Raw genomic sequence first — 19,590 nt, forward strand, 5'->3', positions numbered from 1 at the left:
AGGAGCACCTGTGTGGCTGCCCCACCCTCCTCCCTGGTTCTCCCCCCAATCCTGGAGAGGCTTCAGGGCTGGGCCTGTGCCTGCCAGGCCGTGTCCGTGTCTAGCCCCGGCCCCACTCCCCTTGGGGACGGCCACTCTCAGCCTCGAGCCAGGTGCCCTGTGTCCCAGAGGATGTGATGCTGTTAAAGCATCCCCTGGCTGGGCTCCCCAAGTTCCAATTACATGTAAGTCCAGAGGCTGGCTTGGCCTGGGAAGGGAGGGGATGAGAGGGGGGACCGGAGCCGGGGGCCCCGACCGAGCTCAACGAGCTACAGAAAGGAATTGGTGCCAAAATGGGGCACGCCCTGGACACCACAGGAGCCCATGCTCTCTCTGTCTCGGCAGCGGGGCTCAGGGAGGGCAGGGGCCCCCTTACCCTGACCCGGAGCTCAGGCCCCTGGCTGGGGAGGCTGAGGTCCAGGAGGTCTCTGACAGGCCCCCAGAGTGGGAGCCCACACCTGGCAGTGGTCCACTGGGGCCCCTTGGGAGGCACCCCGTTTGACATTCGCCGTACCAGAGATGCTGGATGGGTGGGGTGGGGGCCTCGGGGAGCCTGCTGGCTACCAGGACGTGCTTCCGGACGGCCCTGGTGGCGCAGTGTTTGAGAATCCGCCTGCCAATACAGGGGACACAGGTTCGAGCCCTGGTCCAGGAAGATCCCACATGCCGCGGAGCAACTAAACCCGCGTGCCACAACTACTGAGCCTGTGCTCTAGAGCCCGTGAGCCACAACTACTGAAGCTCGCACGCCACAACTACTGAGCCTGCATGCCACAACTACTGAAGCCCGCGTGCCTACAGCCCGTGCTCCGCAACAAGAGAGGCCACCACAATGAGAAACCCCACGCTGCAACCAAGAGTAGACCCCGCTCGCCGCAATTAGAGAAAGCCCGCATGTAGCAACAAAGACCCAACGCAGCCAAACAAACAAACAAACAAACAAAATTAGATCCCACATAAAAAAAATGGGGGACCAGGTCATCCCTGCCCCGGGCCTGGTACTGCTAGTGGCTGGGACGGACAGAGGTCCGCCTTGGGTGTGTGTTGGAATCGGGTAATTGGGGCTGCCGCATCCTGGGCAGAGCCAGCTCTACCCCGGGAGCAATAAAAAATAAACCTCAGATAACCTGAATCAATATTTCCCCACCAGGGCCCTCGGAGCCCCCGCAGCTGCTTTCCTGACAATCTGGCAGGTGCCCCACCCACCCCTCAACCCTCCCTTGCCCTCCCCACCCTCTGACGGCTCCGCGGGGCCATATAAGGCCTAGACCCCTGCCCCGGTCGCTCTCCCACACCACGCTTCTGGCCACCATGGGGCTGCCACTAGCCCTCCTGGTGGCCCTCTGCCTGACTCTGACCTGGGTCAGGGGCTCAGAGCTCCAGAGAGGTGAGAGGGTGCGGGCAGGAAGGCTGGGCGGCCCAGGGTACATGGTCCTGCCTGGGGTAGAGGTGTCTCCCTCAGCCTGGGCCAGGCCTCCTGCACCCCCACGCCTGCTGACTCTGGGTGGAGGGATGGAAGGAAGGAAGGAAGGGAGGGAGGGAGGGAGGGAGGGGGTCTTGGGTTCCCACATGCTTCTGAAGGTGATCGCCTGGCCAGAGTGTGTATCCAGAGGACAGTCCCAGGGGGAAGCACCGGTCTGGGTGGCTGTCTGGGCCTGGGGGAGGCAGGGGCCTGCCAGGAGGGGCCAGGCCAGGGGAGGCCCCCAGTCCCGGTATCAGGGATCCTGATACCAGGACTGGGGGTCAAGACCAAGCTGGGCCCTTCAGCAGAGCCAGCTGTTTGGGTCTCTGCTCAAGGGGTGGCTTCAGCCAGAGAAGACCATGCAGACGTAGGGTGGGGACATCTCTGTCCCAGCAGGGCATCTGGGGACAGGGCGGTGGCGGGGCTGGGGGACGGGGGAGCTGGCCCCATATGAATGAACATGCCGCAGGCTCCCTCTGAGGGGTCTGGCACAGACCTTCTGCGGGGTGAGGGGCGGCTGGGGCGGGGCTGGGGTGCTGGCTGGGGTGTCGATGGACGGAGTGTGGTGGAGACCGGGGTGGGGAGTGGGCCAGGCTGACAGGGCTCCAGGGATCCCGACAGCCCCTCTGGCCCTGCTCCCCGCTCAGCACACGGCCGCATCCCCTGCAGGGTCAGGGTGGGAGGGCGCGGCAGCTGGAGACGCCCTTTCAGGGGGCTGAGACCGCGTGGGTGGGGTGGCCAGTGTCCAGCAGAGCCCCCCCCGCAGGGCGACCCTCCGTGGGGCCTGGGCCGAGACCCCGACGGGCTCTGAGCTGCTGCGGGGCGCCTCTGGAGGGTCCTCAGAGGGCCGCTGCCAGGCCGGAGCCTCGGACGGACAGGCTTCCTGGCGACGTGGGCTGCTCACGCGCCCACCCGCTGCTCCCCAGAAGGCAGGACCCGGAACCACGGCCACAGTGTCTGCAGCACATGGGGTGACTCCCACTACAAGACCTTCGACGGAGACATCTTCCGCTTCCCCGGGCTGTGCGACTACAACTTCGCCTCTGACTGCCGGGACACCTACCAGGAGTTTGCTGTGCACCTGAAACGAGGCCCCGGCCGCAGTGGGGGCCACCCCCAGGTCGAGTACATCCTGCTGACCATCAAGGGTGATGCCATCTACCTCACCAGCCAGCTTGTTGTGGTGAATGGCGCCGTGTGAGTGGTCAGGCAGTGTCCCTTCCCACGTCCCGTGAGCAAGTGCGACCCGGCTGGTGCCCCCATTTGCCCTCCTTTCCCCCCCACCTCCCCCCACTGCCCCGCCGGCTAAGAAGGAGAGTGTTGGGGAGGGAGCTTTATTAAACCAGCGAGTCTCCTCCAGCCCCGCTGCTGGCAGCCCACCAGGCTCTGGGCTGGACCGTGCTGGTCAGGGTGGCCTGGCAGCCCAGGCCAGGGTTACAGGAGCCCACGGGAGGCCCGTTCCTCCTCCCCCTCACGCTGTCCCGCGTTGTCTCAGGAACGGTGGGGCTCTGAGCTCATTCCTGCCCCGGGCGGGCAGGGGGTGGGGTGCAGGCGGGTCCCCACCTGCAGGGTTTGCCCTTCCCCTGCTGCAAGGGATTTTGATTCCCCGAAGCCCAGGTTCAGAGTAGGGGGTGGGAACAGGGCCCACAGGGGCAGTGTGGGGTGGGCACAGCGCCTGCCCTGGGCGATGGGGTGGGTGGGGCTTCTCCAGCCTGGTCCTCCCTCCTCCCAGGGCTTTTACGGGCTCCCTGGGGGTCCTGCCCAGAGCAGAGCCCAGGGAGGGGGTGTGGAGAGGGCGTTGGGCAGGCGGGTGTGGCTTGGCCCGGAGGACCTAGCCAGGCAGGTGGACAGGGGCTCGGCCACGGCTCGAGTGCCCCCAGAGGGTGGCCACGCTGTTTGTGGCTCCCGGAAGGGAGCTGGCCACCCCACCCACGCCCACAGCCTCAGCCCCTCTGCCACGTGGGTGCTGCGTGGGCCGGCGTGACCCTGGTGCCCATCCCGCAGGGTCAGCAGCCCGCACTACAGCCCGGGGCTGCTCATCGAGAAGACTGACGCCTACACCAAGGTCTATTCCCGTGCGGGCCTCACGCTCATGTGGAACCGGGAAGACTCGGTCATGGTGTGTCACGGGCCTCGGGGACCCCGGGGGGGCCAAGAGGGGGTCCGGGCGGGCTGGGGCGCTGTGTGGCCTTTGGGCGGGCAGAGAGGTTGGAGGTGGAGCGGGGGATCAGGCGGTCCACCCCGTGAGGGGACCCTCTGGTCCAGGGTGGTGGGCTGGCCCTGCCCCTTTCCCAAAGCCCTCCTGGTCCTCAGCGCGGCCAGGGCTCCCCCCCCCCCTCCCCCCAGCTAACCCCAGCTCTCCCACCACGGCTGAGACCCGTTCAGACAGGGTTCTAAGGCTGACCTGGCCGCCCCACGGCCTGCTCGCTTGTCCCCCTTCCCCGGATAGCTGGAGCTGGACAGTAAGTTCCGGAACCACACGTGTGGCCTCTGCGGTGACTACAATGGTCTGCAGACCTACTCTGAGTTCCTCTCCGATGGTGAGGGCCTCCTCGGGCCTTGGTGGCTGGGCTGTGGGCAGGCTCCCCGCCTGGTCCCGCTGAACGGCTGTGCCCCCCACCCCAGGCGTGCTCTTCAGTCCCATCGAGTTTGGGAACATGCAGAAGATCAACAAGCCTGAGGAGGTGTGCGATGGCCCCCAGGAGGTGCCGACCCCCGAGTCCTGCTCTGAGCATGTGAGTCGCTGGCCATTCGGTGGGGAGGGGGCTGTGGGAGCAGAGCCTGCACCTCCCCCCAGAGCTGTGCCCGCTGGTCTCTGTTGGGGACCCCGACCCCACCCTGGTGGCGCGGAGGGGAGGAGACGGTGAGCAGCCCCACCCACTGCCCGCCAGCGCGCCGAGTGCGAGAGGCTGCTGACAGACGCGGCCTTCGAGGACTGCCGGGACCTGGTGCCTCTGGAGCTGCACGTGCAGGCCTGCATGCAGGACCGTTGCCAGTGCCCGCATGGCACCTCCTGCGTCTGCAGCACCATCGCCGAGTTCTCCCGCCAATGCTCCCACGCAGGTGGCAGGCCTCGGAACTGGAGGACCGCCTCGCTCTGCCGTAAGCACCGTGCTGCCAGGAGCCGGGGGCGCGTGGGGCATTATCTACGGGGAGCGCGGTGCCCTTTGTGCCCTGGACTGGGAGCCACGCTGTGCCCACCTCAGCCGGGGCGCGAGGTCGGCACAGACCCTTCGTGGCGCCCGCTGCGCTCTGCCCCTCGGCTCAGGGGCCTGCCTTTGCCTGTCTAGCTAAGAGCTGCCCTGGGACCATGGTTTACCTGGAGAGCGGCTCGCCCTGCATGGACACCTGCTCACACCTGGAGGTCAGCAGCCTGTGTGAGGAACATCGCATGGACGGCTGTTTCTGCCCAGAAGGTGAGTGCTGAGGACGCAGGCAGGCAGCCAGGGTGGAGTGCGCTGCCCTGAAGCACCACCCGCTGCCTGTGCGTGGTGGGACGGCCGCCTCGCTGCCTGGGCCTCGGCTCTCAGCCGGGCTGAGGGAGAGTGACAGCTCGGGGCCCTGCAGGGACATCAGGGGACAAGATCCAGGTAGAAGGAATACAAGGGCTGAAGACCCCCCAACATACACACAGCAGTGTCACCTTCCTGCTCATCACCCCGTGGATAGACGTCCTCCTGCCTGGCCCGTGGCTCTGAGCCTGGAAGCAGGTCCCTCAGATACAGTGTGGGGACCACAGTTGTCCCCCAAAGGACCATAGGTGTCTGTGGCTGGGAGGCCTGGCTGGCAGCGCCCCTTCAGGGAGGCCAGCCCCTGGCTGTGGCCCTGGGAACGGCAGCCCCGCCGGAGGCACTCTGGCACTGTTCGGGCCGGCTGAACGGAACATGTCCCACGCTGTCCCAGGCACTGTGTACGATGACATCAAGGGTGGCGGCTGCATTCCTGTGAACCAGTGTCACTGCAAGCTGCACGGACACCTGTATGCACCTGGCCAACAGATCACCAACAACTGCGAGCAGTGGTGGGTCCCGGGGCTGGGGTCCCAATGGGCTGGGGTCCAGGTGGGCTGAGGGTCCCAGCGGGAGGGGGGTCCAGGTGGGCTGAGGGTCCCAGCGGGTTGGGGTGGCAGTCGAACCTGACCCTGGCCCTGTTGCCCAACAGTGTTTGCAACGCCAGCCGCTGGGTGTGCCAGGACCTGCAGTGCCCCAAGACCTGTGCCCTGGAGGGCGGTGCCCATATCACCACCTTCGACGGGAGGAAGTACACGTTCCACGGGGACTGCTACTACATGCTGACCAAGGTGGCCGGCACCCGGCTGGGCATGTGGGTGGAGCTGGACCCCCGCCCCACACGCTGTGTGGCTGCAACGCCCTCTGCCCTCCCTGCAGGTCACCCACAACGACTCCTATGCCATCCTGGGCGAGCTGACCCCCTGCGGCTCCACCGGCAAGCAGACCTGCCTGAAGACAGTGGTGCTGCTGGTTGACAACAAGAAGAACGTGGGTGCCCCTGCCCCCTGCCCTCCCAGCAACCCCGGGGGCCCCAAGGCCCTTCTCAGCCCCCGTGTACACTTGGCCTTGCCCACAGGTGGTGGCCTTCAGGTTGGACGGCAGCGTCCTGCTGAATGAGCTGCAGGTGAAGCTGCCCCACGTGACGGGTGAGTCCAGTTCCAGGGCGCCCATGCCGGGGAGGGGGCAGGGCGGGGGGAGGAGGGGGGAGGGGGACGGGGGAGGGGGACGGGGAAGGAGGGCGGCCCTCCCCACGAGCCCTCCACGGCCCTCCCCCTCCTCTGCCTTGCAGCGAGCTTCTCCATCTTTCAACTGTCCTCCCACCACCTCGTCGTGACCACCGCCTTCGGCCTCAGGCTGCAGGTCCAGCTGGTGCCAGTCATGCAGCTCTTCCTGACGCTGGAACATGCTGCCCAGGGGCAGGTGCAGGGTGAGCGGCCCCGCCCAGCTCTCCCCACGCAGGCCACCCTCGGGCCTGCGCACTCTGACCCCCGACCCTTCCCCACCCTGTCCTGGCCCCTCAGGCCTCTGCGGGAACTTCAACGGCCTTGAAGGTGACGACTTCAAGACGGCTGGTGGGCTGGTGGAGGCCACAGGCGCCGGCTTCGCCAACACCTGGAAGGCCCAGTTGAGCTGCCACGACAAGCTGGACTGGCTGGATGACCCCTGCTCCCTCAACATCGAGAGCGGTGAGGCTCGGCCGCTGGGGAGGTGGCCCTGCGCGGACAGGGCTCCTGGTGGGACGTGGCGGGCGGGTGTAGCGCGGAGACAACAGAGCCAGCCGTCCACCTGCTGCTGTCTGCCTTGCGGCTGGTTTATGGTGGCCCACGGTGGCAGCCTGCCCAGTGACGTGGCAGAGGGGCCAGGGCTACTAATCGCAGGCTGGTGACCCTCGTCCGGGGGCTGGCCTGGTGCCTTGACAGGACACCCTAACACCTGCCAGGTCACCTGCCATGTCCACGAGGTGGAGAGAGGAGAGGGGTGGGAACCCTTGCCTTACAAAGGGGCACAGTCCTGTGCTGACCTGCCCTGAAGGGAGGGGCCTGGGTTCGGTCCACCGAGGGGACAGTGTCTGCTCCAGCCTGGGCGGCTGGGCAGCCTGACCTGGGGGACTTGTTGGAGGGGCCATCCCCACTGAGGGGCTAAACGCTCTCCAGCCAACTACGCTGAGCACTGGTGCTCCCTGCTGAAGAAGACAGAGACCCCGTTCAGCAGGTGCCACTCTGCCGTGGACCCAGCCGACTATTACAAGGTGGGTGGGCCCACCCAGGCACTCCCTCCCTGCTGCCTGCGAGGCTCCTGTGGGAAACCGCTGCGTGTGTGTGCACAGCACATGTGTATAGCTGGGTGTGTGTGAGCACAGCACATGTGTATAGCTGGGTGTGTGTGCACAGCACGTGTATAGCCGGGTGTGTGTGTTCACGTGCGTAAGTGCCGCGTGTCTGAGTGCTCACACGGGCGTGATGTCCCCCAGCCAGCTCTCCCCGTTCACTACCCTGTTTGCGCCCACAGAGGTGCAAGTACGACACATGCAACTGCCAGAGCACGGAGGACTGCATGTGCGCGGCCCTGTCCTCCTACGCCCGCGCCTGCGCCATCAAGGGCGTCATGCTGTGGGGCTGGCGGGAGCGCGTCTGCAGTGAGTGCCAGGTGTCCTGGGCCTGGGCCGGCCTTCAGGTCGCTGCTGTCCCAGGTGGCAGCTTGCCCTGGCCGTCGAGGGTTGAGGGTGCAGGGGGGCGACATCACTCCCAGCTTCCTTGGCCAGGAAGCAGCAGGAAACCAGCCCTGGGCCACTCTGCTCGCAGGGGCGGGGGGCCTGGAACTGTGGCCACGATGCCTTAGCTCAGAAGGGGAGGTGCGTGGGGCTGGGGCACCTGTGTGGCCAGGGTGGTCCCGGGGTGACTGCCCTCGTTGGTCCCTTGGCTGGGTGGGTGTCCTGGCCAGAGGTGGGGCTCGGGGCTGGCTTTCGGGGAAGGGAGTTGGGGGCCGTCCTCCCGCCCCTCAGGCCGGCCCCTCCCCTCTGCAGACAAGGACGTGGGCTCCTGCCCCAGGTCGCAGGTCTTCCTGTACAACCTGACCACCTGCCAGCCGACCTGCCGCTCGCTGTCCGAGTCTGACACCCACTGTATCAAGGGCTTCGCGCCCGTGGACGGCTGCGGCTGCCCCGACCACACCTTCCTGGACGAGAAGGGCCACTGCGTGCCCCTGGCCAAGTGCTCCTGCTACCACCAGGGCCTCTACCTGGAGGCGGGGCAGGTCATCCTGAAGCAGGAGGAGCGATGGTGTGTGACCTGGGGCCGGGGAGGGGGGGCCAGCTCTGCTGGGGGGCCCACGCCGCGCCCAGGCCCACAGGGCCACTGGGGCCGCCCCCCGGAGGGCCCCATTCACCCCCCACCTCTCCCTCACAGCGTTTGCCAGAACGGAAGGCTGCACTGCTGGCACATCAAGCTGCTCGGCCAGCGTAAGTGGCTGCTGCCCTGTGCACGGCCTGCCGCCCCCCAACCTGCTCCCCCTCCGCTGCCTGCACGAGCCCCCCACCCAACTTCACCGGAGCTGAGGCGGCCCCTTCCGTCCCGCAGGCTGTACGGCCCCGAAGATCCACGTCGACTGCAACAACTTGACGGCGCTGGCCATCTGGAACCCCAGGCCTGTCAGCTGCCAGACGCTGGCTGCCGGCTACGTGCGTGCTGGGTTGGGGCGCTGTGGACGGGAGTGCAGGCAGGCTCCCGTTCTGTCGGTTCTGTGGCTCTGGGCCCTAGGTCCTCTGGACACATGCGCTTCGCTGGCCCTCCCCGTTCCTCGGGCGAGGTGGCCGCCTGTGGGTCCCCACCCAGCCCGCTGAGGGCACAGGGACCAGTGTAGGGGCCCCTGGCAGGCTGCTCTCCCCCATCTCCCAGCCCAGTGGTGAGCCCGAGGGCAGGGCTCCGGAGGCTGGACCAGGGAGAGACGTCAAGCGTCAGAGGGTGGGGGGGCGGGGCATGAGGGGTGTCTGCAACATCAGAAGAGGGGCCAGCTGCCCTGGGCCCGGCACCTGATCCCCGAACCCCGCTCTCCAACCGCCCGTCAGTACCAGACGGAGTGCCCCAGTGGCTGCGTGTGCCCCGAGGGGCTGATTGACGATGGCCGGGGTGGCTGCGTGGTGGAGGAGGCGTGCCCATGTGTGCACAACAAGGACCTGTACTCCCCCGGGGAAAAGATCAGGGTGGACTGCAACACCTGGTAAGCACCCTGGCCTCCGACCCCCAAGCGCTCCGTGGGGAGCCGGCCCTGGACCACAGGCCTCCTCCATGGGGGTCTCCTCCACGGGGCCGGCCGGGGTCTGCAGGGCCACGTGGCCTCCCACCTGGCTGGCAGGGCCCTGGCCTGGGTGGGCGCTGGGATAGGACGGCCTGGAGGTGTGCTCTGTGAGTTGCTGTGGGCCTTTCCGCACAGCGCCAGGGTACACGCTGAGCAGGGGTGGGGGACCTGGGCCCCTGCAGCCCCTCCAGGCCCCCCATCTCGCTCTCCTCAGCATCTGCCAGAAAGGGCGCTGGGCATGCACCCAGTCCGTGTGCTACGGTACCTGTGCCATCTACGGGAACAGCCACTACATCACCTTCGATGGGAAGTACTATGACTTCGATGGACACTGCTCCTACGTGGCCGTTCAGGTGAGGCCGAGGGCACGGCCAGAGTCTGCCTCTGCTTCGTGGTCCCTGCCCTGCCGGCCCAGGGCTGCTCCCAGACCAGTTAGGAGGCTCTGAGTGGAGGGGGTCTGGGGTGGGAGGGGAGCCCTTCCTTGGCCCTCCCATTCCATGACCCTCCCGTGGGTTTCGGGGGTGTGGGGTGCACAGGGGCATGTGTGTTTGGGGGGTTAAGGCCCCTCTCAACAGATGAGGGGCTGAGGCTTGACCAGGCCCAGCTGGGGTGGGGTGCCCAGGATCCTCACGGCCGGGCCGGCCTGGCTCACGTGCCCGTGGGCCCCCAGGACTACTGTGGCCAGAACTCCTCACTGGGCTCCTTCAGCATCGTCACCGAGAAGGTCCCCTGTGGCACCACGGGCGTCACCTGCTCCAAGGCCATCAAGATCTTCATGGGGGTGAGTGCTGCCTGCCCCTGGGCACACAAGGTCCCTTGGGGACCCTCAGACCCGGCCAGTGACGGAGCCTCTCCCCTGGGTACAGAGGACGGAGCTAAAGCTGGAGGACAAGCACCGCCTGGTGATACAGCGCGACGTGGGCCACGCTGTGGACTACACCACGAGGGAAGTGGGCCAGTACCTGGTGGTGGAGGCCAGCATCGGCATCATCGTCATCTGGGACAAGAGGACCACCATCTTCGTCAAGCTTGCCCCCTCCTACAAGGTGCGCAGCTGCCTTGCCTGTCAGCCGGTCCATGCCCGTGGACCCACCTGGGTCCCCCAGGCTCATGAGCGGCCAGCCCCTCCCTCCTGCGAGCCCTCCTGCAAAGCCCCTGGCCGGCTTGTCTCTGTAGGGCACTGTGTGTGGCCTGTGTGGGAACTTTGACCAGCGATCCAGCAACGACTTCACCACTCGGGACCACATGGTGGTGGACAGCGAGCTGGACTTCGGGAACAGCTGGAAGGAGGCCCCCAGCTGTCCGGACGTGAGCACCACCCCCGAGCCGTGCACCGAGAGGCCGCACCGCCGCTCCTGGGCCGAGAAGCAGTGCAGCATCATCAAGAGCCGGGTCTTCGCGGTCTGCCACAGCAAGGTGGGCGGGGAGTGGGCGCAGGCAGGGCCGAGGGCGGGGCAGTCTCCCGGCTGCATCCCCTTGTGCCATCTGTTCTCCAGCTTCAGCTGCATCTTCTGTGTCCTTTGGACACGTGACCAGAGGTCCAGCCTTCCCTATGAGACCACTGGGTGGACCCCCCGCCTCTGTACCTTCCAGGGAGGAGAGAGGACACACCCCCTAAGGCCCAGGTGGCCCTTAGCTCCCGGCAGCGGTGGTGGGGGGCAGCCGTCGCGGGACCTCCCCTGCCAGCCCCACTGGAGCCCTGGGGGCCGAGGGCTGGGTGACCACACCCTGTCCCGGGCGCAGAGTCGTCCTTGGGGTCCTGAGCTTCCTGGGCCACAGGGGAAGGCCTGTCCGCATGAGGGCGGTGTGGACGGTGGGCTCATGGAGGCTCCTCCCCTAGGTGGACCCCAAGCCCTTCTACGATGCCTGTGTCCACGACTCGTGCTCCTGCGACACGGGCGGGGACTGTGAGTGTTTCTGCTCTGCCGTGGCCTCCTACGCCCAGGAGTGCACCAAAGAGGGGGCCTGCGTGTTCTGGAGGACGCCTGAGCTGTGCCGTGAGTGCCCGCCTGTCCTGGACCTGGGGTGCCAGTGTGGCGGGCTGGAGGCTGCTGCACCGGGGTCTGGGGTGCTTGTGGCCCCCTCCCTGCCTCCCCCGCCCGGCCCCGGCCCTCCCCGAGCCTGACCCCCATGCCCCCTCCCCCAGCCATATTCTGTGACTACTACAACCCCCCGAACGAGTGCCAGTGGCATTACGAACCCTGCGGGAACCGCAGCTTCGAGACGTGCAGGACCATCAGCGGCCTTCACTCCAACATCTCCGTGTCCTACCTGGAGGGTGAGGCGCCCCGTGGGGCCCGGGACCCTGCGCTCCAGGGTGGGCCAGGCTCGCTGCGCTGCAGCTTGTTCACCAGACAGGGGGCTTGGAGCCTGAGCCGAGACCCCGCCCTAGAGGAGAGAGGCAGGAAAGGGGCAGCTTAACACGCCACGTCAGGTCAGGAGACCATGTGCGGTCAGGAGCGAAGCGGCTGTGGGGAAGGATCAGAAGAGGGCGAGGTGGGCGCTAGGGCGTCCTCTGCAGTGTCTGTGAGCCGAGGACACGCACGAGACCCGAGGAGGGGGCAGTGGGCGGGGCCCCCAGGAGGCTGGGCGGGGTCTGGCTGTCCCTTTGGCCACAGGGCCAAAGGAAGGAGGGGTGTCCAGGCCCCCGCCTTCCCAGAGGACATCCGGAGAAGAGGACCTGCCAGGGTGGGGAGGATGGGTAGGGTCTGGTGGATGTGGGGTCCTCCGTGCCGGTCCAAGCCCAGCACCCTGTGCCCACCAGGCTGCTACCCACGGTGCCCTAAGGAAAGTCCCATCTACAACGAGGACCTGAAGACGTGTGTCACACAGGACAAATGTGGTTGCTACGTCAAGGACACTCACTACCGACCTGGACAGTCTGTGCCCACGGACCAGATTTGCCACTCTTGGTATCTAAGCTCACATCGCAGGGGCCCGGGGGAGATCAGCACACACGTACACACGCACCCACATCCACGCACACACACTGGCACACGGTGTTCACGTACACACATGTGGACACATGGCCGCACGCACACAGGACCCAGGGCAAGGGGAGAAGTGGGACCTCCTTCCTTCTGCTGCCCTCGCCTCGTCCCCTCTCTGCCCACAGTGGGAACCCAGGCGGGGGCTCCTGGGCCCAGCCTTCGGGGTAGCGCCCAGAGGCTTTGGGCGGGTAGCAGAGGCGCGGGCTGGAGGGCAGAGGCCGGCTGGGAGAGGCCAGCGTTTCCTTGGGCCTGCAGCCTTGCCCTTGCTTTTCAGTGTGTGTAACAACTCCTCGCAAGTTGTCTGCCAGCCAGAAGAAGGTAAGCTGCCCGCCCCTGACTGTCCTCCTGGGCTGTGGTGAGCTCCTTCTCCCCCTCCCCCCGCCCCCTCCCCCTTTTCTTCTGTGTGGCTTCCCTGGGGCCCTCCCAGCTCAGATGAGCCTCTGATTTGCAGCAGCCCCTAGGGCTCACCTGAAATCTTTGTATTTCTCCTGATGGGGAGCAGGCGCCCCGTCTGTGATGTAGCTTCTGTGTTCTGATGGGCACCCCTTAGGATTCTGGGAATGGGGTCCTGACGGGCGCTGGTTTGCCATTGGTTGGAGGTGGGGGAAACCAGTCTTCCCCTTATTGGGACAGGCTGAGGAGGGCCTTGTGAGTCTCTGTCTCGTTCCTGACCTGTTGACGTCGGCCTCCCCCCAGGGAAGATTGTCACCTCTAAGCAGGACAGCTCCTTCTGCTACTGGGAGATCTGTGGCCCCAACGGGATGGTGGAGAAGCGCTTCGACATCTGCCCGCACACCCCACTACCATCGTCCCCCTCAACACCCGCCACCACCACCTCTGTCACCCCCATCACCCCCTCCACCACCACGAGCACCAGTACAGGTAAGGTCTTCCCCTGATCCCAGCAGGGCGGCCTTTCTAGGTAGATGGGGGTGATGCTGACATGCCTCTCAACTCAGGGAGTGTCCCCTGCCTCCCAGCATCTTGACCACATCCCTGAGCCCAGATTGCAGTGATGGTGACTCGGGGCCATCTCCCCAGACCCGCAGGAAACTACCCCTAAGGGTTAGAGGAGGCAGAGAGACACCCTCAAGTCCCTGTGCGTCTGCTCAGGCTGAAATTGCAGCTACTGCTGAACGAGCCTCCAGGCGTATGACAGCAACCGGGAAAAGAAACTGGTAAAATTAAAAGGTTTGAAAAACGTGAAAGCTATAGAATGACATTCTCTTTTTTCCCCCATTTTACCGCAGTGCCATCTTCCTCTTCAAAAACTCCGAGTAAGTCACATTGATGGCGTTCCCAGTGATACAGGGCGGGGAGCTGCAGAACGCTGCTGGGCGCCTCCCTCGAGACCCAGACACGGGGCTGGGCTGGGTGGGCGGGACCACTGGCTCAGGGACTGAAGATGGTGTATTTTGGTGACTTGATTCCCGATTTGCTGAGCCCAGGGACTCGTGCAGGGGACTTGACCAGTTTAGGGTGAAAACATTGGTCAAGAGTCCAGACCAAGTCCCTGCCGGCGTGCTTCTTCACTGGCCTGGGTGGCCCTTTCCTTATTTATTTGTTGGGCATAAGGATTTGAAAGTATATGAGGAAAGGGTGCTAGGCTGGCGCTCTGAGGCCTGGGTCTGTCACTGGCATGGCATATGGGGGTCTTGGGTGTTTAGCTGCAGAAGGAGGGGAGAAGCGGAGGGTGGAAGTTAGGGCTCAGCTTAGAGTCTCAGAGCCAACACTGGGCCCTTTGGTGATGATGGGGACAGCAGCTCACAGGGATCTCAGTTCTCTGAGTCCCACTGATCTCCCGAAAGGCGCGCCCCAGCCTGGCTGACCAGCGCTGGGTCTTGCTCGCCTAGGGCTATGCTGCTTCTGGTCCGAGTGGATCAACGATGACCATCCCAGAATCGGCAGTGATGGTGGAGACCGAGAGACATTCAACCGTGTCTGCAGGGCCCCCAAGGATATCGAGTGCAGGGTGGCCATAGAGCCCCACCTCAGCTGGGAAAAGCTGGGCCAGGAGGCTCAGTGCAATGTCTCCTTCGGGTTCATCTGCAAGAACGAAGACCAGTTTCGAAACGGACCTTTTGGACTCTGCTATGATTATGAGATACGAGTCTATTGTTGCCTGCTGATGGATGAGTGTCCCACGACCCCGATAACGATCCCCACCACCACCCCATCAACCACCACTCCCACCCCGCCACCCCCAACTCCCCCCACTACCACCCCGTCAACCCCCACCCCACCCACCCCCACCACCCCCACCCCCACCACCACGCCTCCCACCACCACGTCAACTGTGACTCCAACTCCGACCACCAGGACAACCACAACAGAGACTCCAACTCCCACCACCCCAGAGACCCCAACCACAACACCCACCACCACTTCAACTGGAACTCCACCTCCGACCACCAGCACAACCACAACAGAGACTCCACCCACTACAGAGACCCCAACCACAACACCCACCACCACTTCAGCTGGAACTCCACCTCCGACCACCAGCACAACCACAACAGAGACTCCAACCACTACAGAGACCCCAACCACAACACCCACCACCACTTCAGCTGGAACTCCACCTCCAACCACCAGCACAACCACAACAGAGACTCCAACCACTACAGAGACCCCAACCACAGCACCCACCACCACTTCAACTGGGACTCCAGCTCTGACTCCCAGCACCACCTCAACAGAGACTCCTACTCCGACCACTGCAGAGACCCCAACCACAACACCCACCACCATTTCAACTGGGACTCCAACTCCGACCCCCACCACAACTACAACAGAGACTCCTACTCCGACCACTGCAGAGACCCCAACCACAACACCCACCACCCCTTCAACTGGGACTCCACCTCCGACCACCAGCACAACCACAACAGAGACTCCAACTCCCACCACCCCAGAGACCCCAACCACAACACCCACCACCACTTCAACTGGGACTCCACCTCCGACCACCAGCACAACCACAACAGAGACTCCAACCACTGCAGAGACCCCAACCACAACACCCACCACCACTTCAACTGGGACTCCAACTCTGACTCCCAGCACCACCTCAACAGAGACTCCTACTCCGACCACTGCAGAGACCCCAAGCACAACACCCACCACCCCTTCAGCTGGGACTCCAACTCCGACACCCACCACAACTACAACAGAGACTCCAACTCCAACCACCCCAGAGACCCCAACCACAGCACCCGCCACCACTTCAACTGGGACTCCACCTCCGACCCCCACCACAACTACAACAGAGACTCCAACTCCCACCACCCCAGAGACCCCAACCACAACACCCACCACCATTTCAACTGGGACTCCAACTCCGACCCCCACCACAACTACAACAGAGACTCCTACTCCGACCACTGCAGAGACCCCAACCACAACACCCACCACCACTTCAACTGGGACTCCAGCTCTGACTCCCAGCACCACCTCAACAGAGACTCCAACCACTACAGAGACCCCAACCACAACACCCACCACCACTTCAACTGGGACTCCAACTCTGACTCCCAGCACCACCTCAACAGAGACTCCTACTCCGACCACTGCAGAGACCCCAACCACAGCACCCACCACCCCTTCAACTGGGACTCCAACTCCGACACCCACCACAACTACAACAGAGACTCCAACTCCAACCACCCCAGAGACCCCAACCACAACACCCACCACCATTTCAACTGGGACTCCAACTCCGACCCCCACCACAACTACAACAGAGACTCCTACTCGGACCACTGCAGAGACCCCAACCACAACACCCACCACCACTTCAGCTGGAACTCCACCTCCAACCACCAGCACAACCACAACAGAGACTCCAACCACTACAGAGACCCCAACCACAACACCCACCACCACTTCAACTGGGACTCCAGCTCTGACTCCCAGCACCACCTCAACAGAGACTCCTACTCCGACCACTGCAGAGACCCCAACCACAACACCCACCACCATTTCAACTGGGACTCCAACTCCGACCCCCACCACAACTACAACAGAGACTCCTACTCCGACCACTGCAGAGACCCCAACCACAACACCCACCACCACTTCAACTGGGACTCCAACTCTGACTCCCAGCACCACCTCAACAGAGACTCCAACCACTACAGAGACCCCAACCACAACACCCACCACCACTTCAACTGGGACTCCAACTCTGACTCCCAGCACCACCTCAACAGAGACTCCTACTCCGACCACTGCAGAGACCCCAACCACAGCACCCACCACCCCTTCAACTGGGACTCCAACTCCGACCCCCACCACAACTACAACAGAGACTCCAACTCCCACCACCCCAGAGACCCCAACCACAACACCCACCACCACTTCAACTGGGACTCCACCTCCGACACCCACCACAACTACAACAGAGACTCCAACTCCCACCACCCCAGAGACCCCAACCACAACACCCACCACCACTTCAACTGGGACTCCACCTCCAACCACCAGCACAACCACAACAGAGACTCCAACCACTACAGAGACCCCAACCACAACACCCACCACCACTTCAACTGGGACTCCAACTCTGACTCCCAGCACCACCTCAACAGAGACTCCTACTCCGACCACTGCAGAGACCCCAACCACAGCACCCACCACCCCTTCAACTGGGACTCCAACTCCGACACCCACCACAACTACAACAGAGACTCCAACTCCAACCACCCCAGGGACCCCAACCACAGCACCCACCACCATTTCAACTGGGACTCCAACTCCGACCCCCACCACAACTACAACAGAGACTCCTACTCGGACCACTGCAGAGACCCCAACCACAACACCCACCACCACTTCAGCTGGAACTCCACCTCCAACCACCAGCACAACCACAACAGAGACTCCAACCACTACAGAGACCCCAACCACAACACCCACCACCACTTCAACTGGGACTCCAGCTCTGACTCCCAGCACCACCTCAACAGAGACTCCTACTCCGACCACTGCAGAGACCCCAACCACAACACCCACCACCATTTCAACTGGGACTCCAACTCCGACCCCCACCACAACTACAACAGAGACTCCTACTCCGACCACTGCAGAGACCCCAACCACAACACCCACCACCACTTCAACTGGGACTCCAACTCTGACTCCCAGCACCACCTCAACAGAGACTCCAACCACTACAGAGACCCCAACCACAACACCCACCACCACTTCAACTGGGACTCCAACTCTGACTCCCAGCACCACCTCAACAGAGACTCCTACTCCGACCACTGCAGAGACCCCAACCACAGCACCCACCACCCCTTCAACTGGGACTCCAACTCCGACCCCCACCACAACTACAACAGAGACTCCAACTCCCACCACCCCAGAGACCCCAACCACAACACCCACCACCACTTCAACTGGGACTCCACCTCCGACACCCACCACAACTACAACAGAGACTCCAACTCCCACCACCCCAGAGACCCCAACCACAACACCCACCACCACTTCAACTGGGACTCCACCTCCAACCACCAGCACAACCACAACAGAGACTCCAACCACTACAGAGACCCCAACCACAACACCCACCACCACTTCAACTGGGACTCCAACTCTGACTCCCAGCACCACCTCAACAGAGACTCCTACTCCGACCACTGCAGAGACCCCAACCACAGCACCCACCACCCCTTCAACTGGGACTCCAACTCCGACACCCACCACAACTACAACAGAGACTCCAACTCCAACCACCCCAGGGACCCCAACCACAGCACCCACCACCATTTCAACTGGGACTCCAACTCCGACCCCCACCACAACTACAACAGAGACTCCTACTCGGACCACTGCAGAGACCCCAACCACAACACCCACCACCACTTCAGCTGGAACTCCACCTCCAACCACCAGCACAACCACAACAGAGACTCCAACCACTACAGAGACCCAAACCACAACACCCACCACCACTTCAACTGGGACTCCAGCTCTGACTCCCAGCACCACCTCAACAGAGACTCCTACTCCGACCACTGCAGAGACCCCAACCACAACACCCACCACCATTTCAACTGGGACTCCAACTCCGACCCCCACCACAACTACAACAGAGACTCCTACTCCGACCACTGCAGAGACCCCAACCACAACACCCACCACCACTTCAACTGGGACTCCAACTCTGACTCCCAGCACCACCTCAACAGAGACTCCAACCACTACAGAGACCCCAACCACAACACCCACCACCACTTCAACTGGGACTCCAACTCTGACTCCCAGCACCACCTCAACAGAGACTCCTACTCCGACCACTGCAGAGACCCCAACCACAGCACCCACCACCCCTTCAACTGGGACTCCAACTCCGACCCCCACCACAACTACAACAGAGACTCCAACTCCCACCACCCCAGAGACCCCAACCACAACACCCACCACCACTTCAACTGGGACTCCACCTCCGACACCCACCACAACTACAACAGAGACTCCAACTCCCACCACCCCAGAGACCCCAACCACAACACCCACCACCACTTCAACTGGGACTCCACCTCCAACCACCAGCACAACCACAACAGAGACTCCAACCACTACAGAGACCCCAACCACAACACCCACCACCACTTCAACTGGGACTCCAACTCTGACTCCCAGCACCACCTCAACAGAGACTCCTACTCCGACCACTGCAGAGACCCCAACCACAGCACCCACCACCCCTTCAACTGGGACTCCAACTCCGACACCCACCACAACTACAACAGAGACTCCAACTCCAACCACCCCAGAGACCCCAACAACAGCACCCACCACCCCTTCAACTGGGACTCCAACTCCGACCCCCACCACAACTACAACAGAGACTCCAACTCCCACCACCCCAGAGACCCCAACCACAACACCCACCACCACTTCAACTGGGACTCCACCTCCGACACCCACCACAACTACAACAGAGACTCCAACTCCCACCACCCCAGAGACCCCAACCACAACACCCACCACCACTTCAACTGGGACTCCACCTCCGACCACCAGCACAACCACAACAGAGACTCCAACCACTACAGAGACCCCAACCACAACACCCACCACCACTTCAACTGGGACTCCAGCTCTGACTCCCAGCACCACCTCAACAGAGACTCCTACTCCGACCACTGCAGAGACCCCAACCACAACACTCACCACCATTTCAAGTGGGACTCCAACTCCGACCCCCACCACAACTACAACAGAGACTCCTACTCGGACCACTGCAGAGACCCCAACCACAACACCCACCACCACTTCAGCT

General features: G+C 63.6%; 1 protein-coding gene across 1 annotated transcript in view; it reads left to right on the forward strand.

The window, feature by feature from the left end:
* Positions 1 to 1,350: 1,350 nt before the first annotated feature.
* Positions 1,351 to 19,590, forward strand: part of MUC2 (mucin 2, oligomeric mucus/gel-forming) — a 34,994-nt gene continuing 16,754 nt past the window's right edge. Inside the window, 34 exon segments of the mRNA XM_060103702.1 lie at positions 1,351 to 1,434; positions 2,171 to 2,226; positions 2,336 to 2,698; positions 3,506 to 3,620; positions 3,951 to 4,041; positions 4,127 to 4,236; positions 4,393 to 4,603; positions 4,792 to 4,917; positions 5,405 to 5,522; positions 5,663 to 5,801; positions 5,890 to 6,000; positions 6,089 to 6,158; positions 6,302 to 6,439; positions 6,534 to 6,698; positions 7,167 to 7,261; positions 7,522 to 7,648; positions 8,036 to 8,291; positions 8,418 to 8,470; positions 8,589 to 8,700; positions 9,097 to 9,228; positions 9,521 to 9,659; positions 9,977 to 10,087; positions 10,173 to 10,352; positions 10,483 to 10,722; positions 11,147 to 11,303; positions 11,453 to 11,584; positions 12,071 to 12,218; positions 12,571 to 12,614; positions 12,993 to 13,178; positions 13,547 to 13,573; positions 14,105 to 14,585; positions 16,404 to 16,780; positions 17,666 to 18,417; positions 18,496 to 18,914. Coding sequence (XP_059959685.1) covers positions 1,351 to 1,434; positions 2,171 to 2,226; positions 2,336 to 2,698; positions 3,506 to 3,620; positions 3,951 to 4,041; positions 4,127 to 4,236; positions 4,393 to 4,603; positions 4,792 to 4,917; positions 5,405 to 5,522; positions 5,663 to 5,801; positions 5,890 to 6,000; positions 6,089 to 6,158; positions 6,302 to 6,439; positions 6,534 to 6,698; positions 7,167 to 7,261; positions 7,522 to 7,648; positions 8,036 to 8,291; positions 8,418 to 8,470; positions 8,589 to 8,700; positions 9,097 to 9,228; positions 9,521 to 9,659; positions 9,977 to 10,087; positions 10,173 to 10,352; positions 10,483 to 10,722; positions 11,147 to 11,303; positions 11,453 to 11,584; positions 12,071 to 12,218; positions 12,571 to 12,614; positions 12,993 to 13,178; positions 13,547 to 13,573; positions 14,105 to 14,585; positions 16,404 to 16,780; positions 17,666 to 18,417; positions 18,496 to 18,914 — 6,065 coding nt within the window.

Source organism: Mesoplodon densirostris, chromosome 7 (genome assembly GCF_025265405.1).
Source record: "Mesoplodon densirostris isolate mMesDen1 chromosome 7, mMesDen1 primary haplotype, whole genome shotgun sequence".
NCBI classification, from domain to species: Eukaryota; Metazoa; Chordata; class Mammalia; order Artiodactyla; family Ziphiidae; genus Mesoplodon; species Mesoplodon densirostris.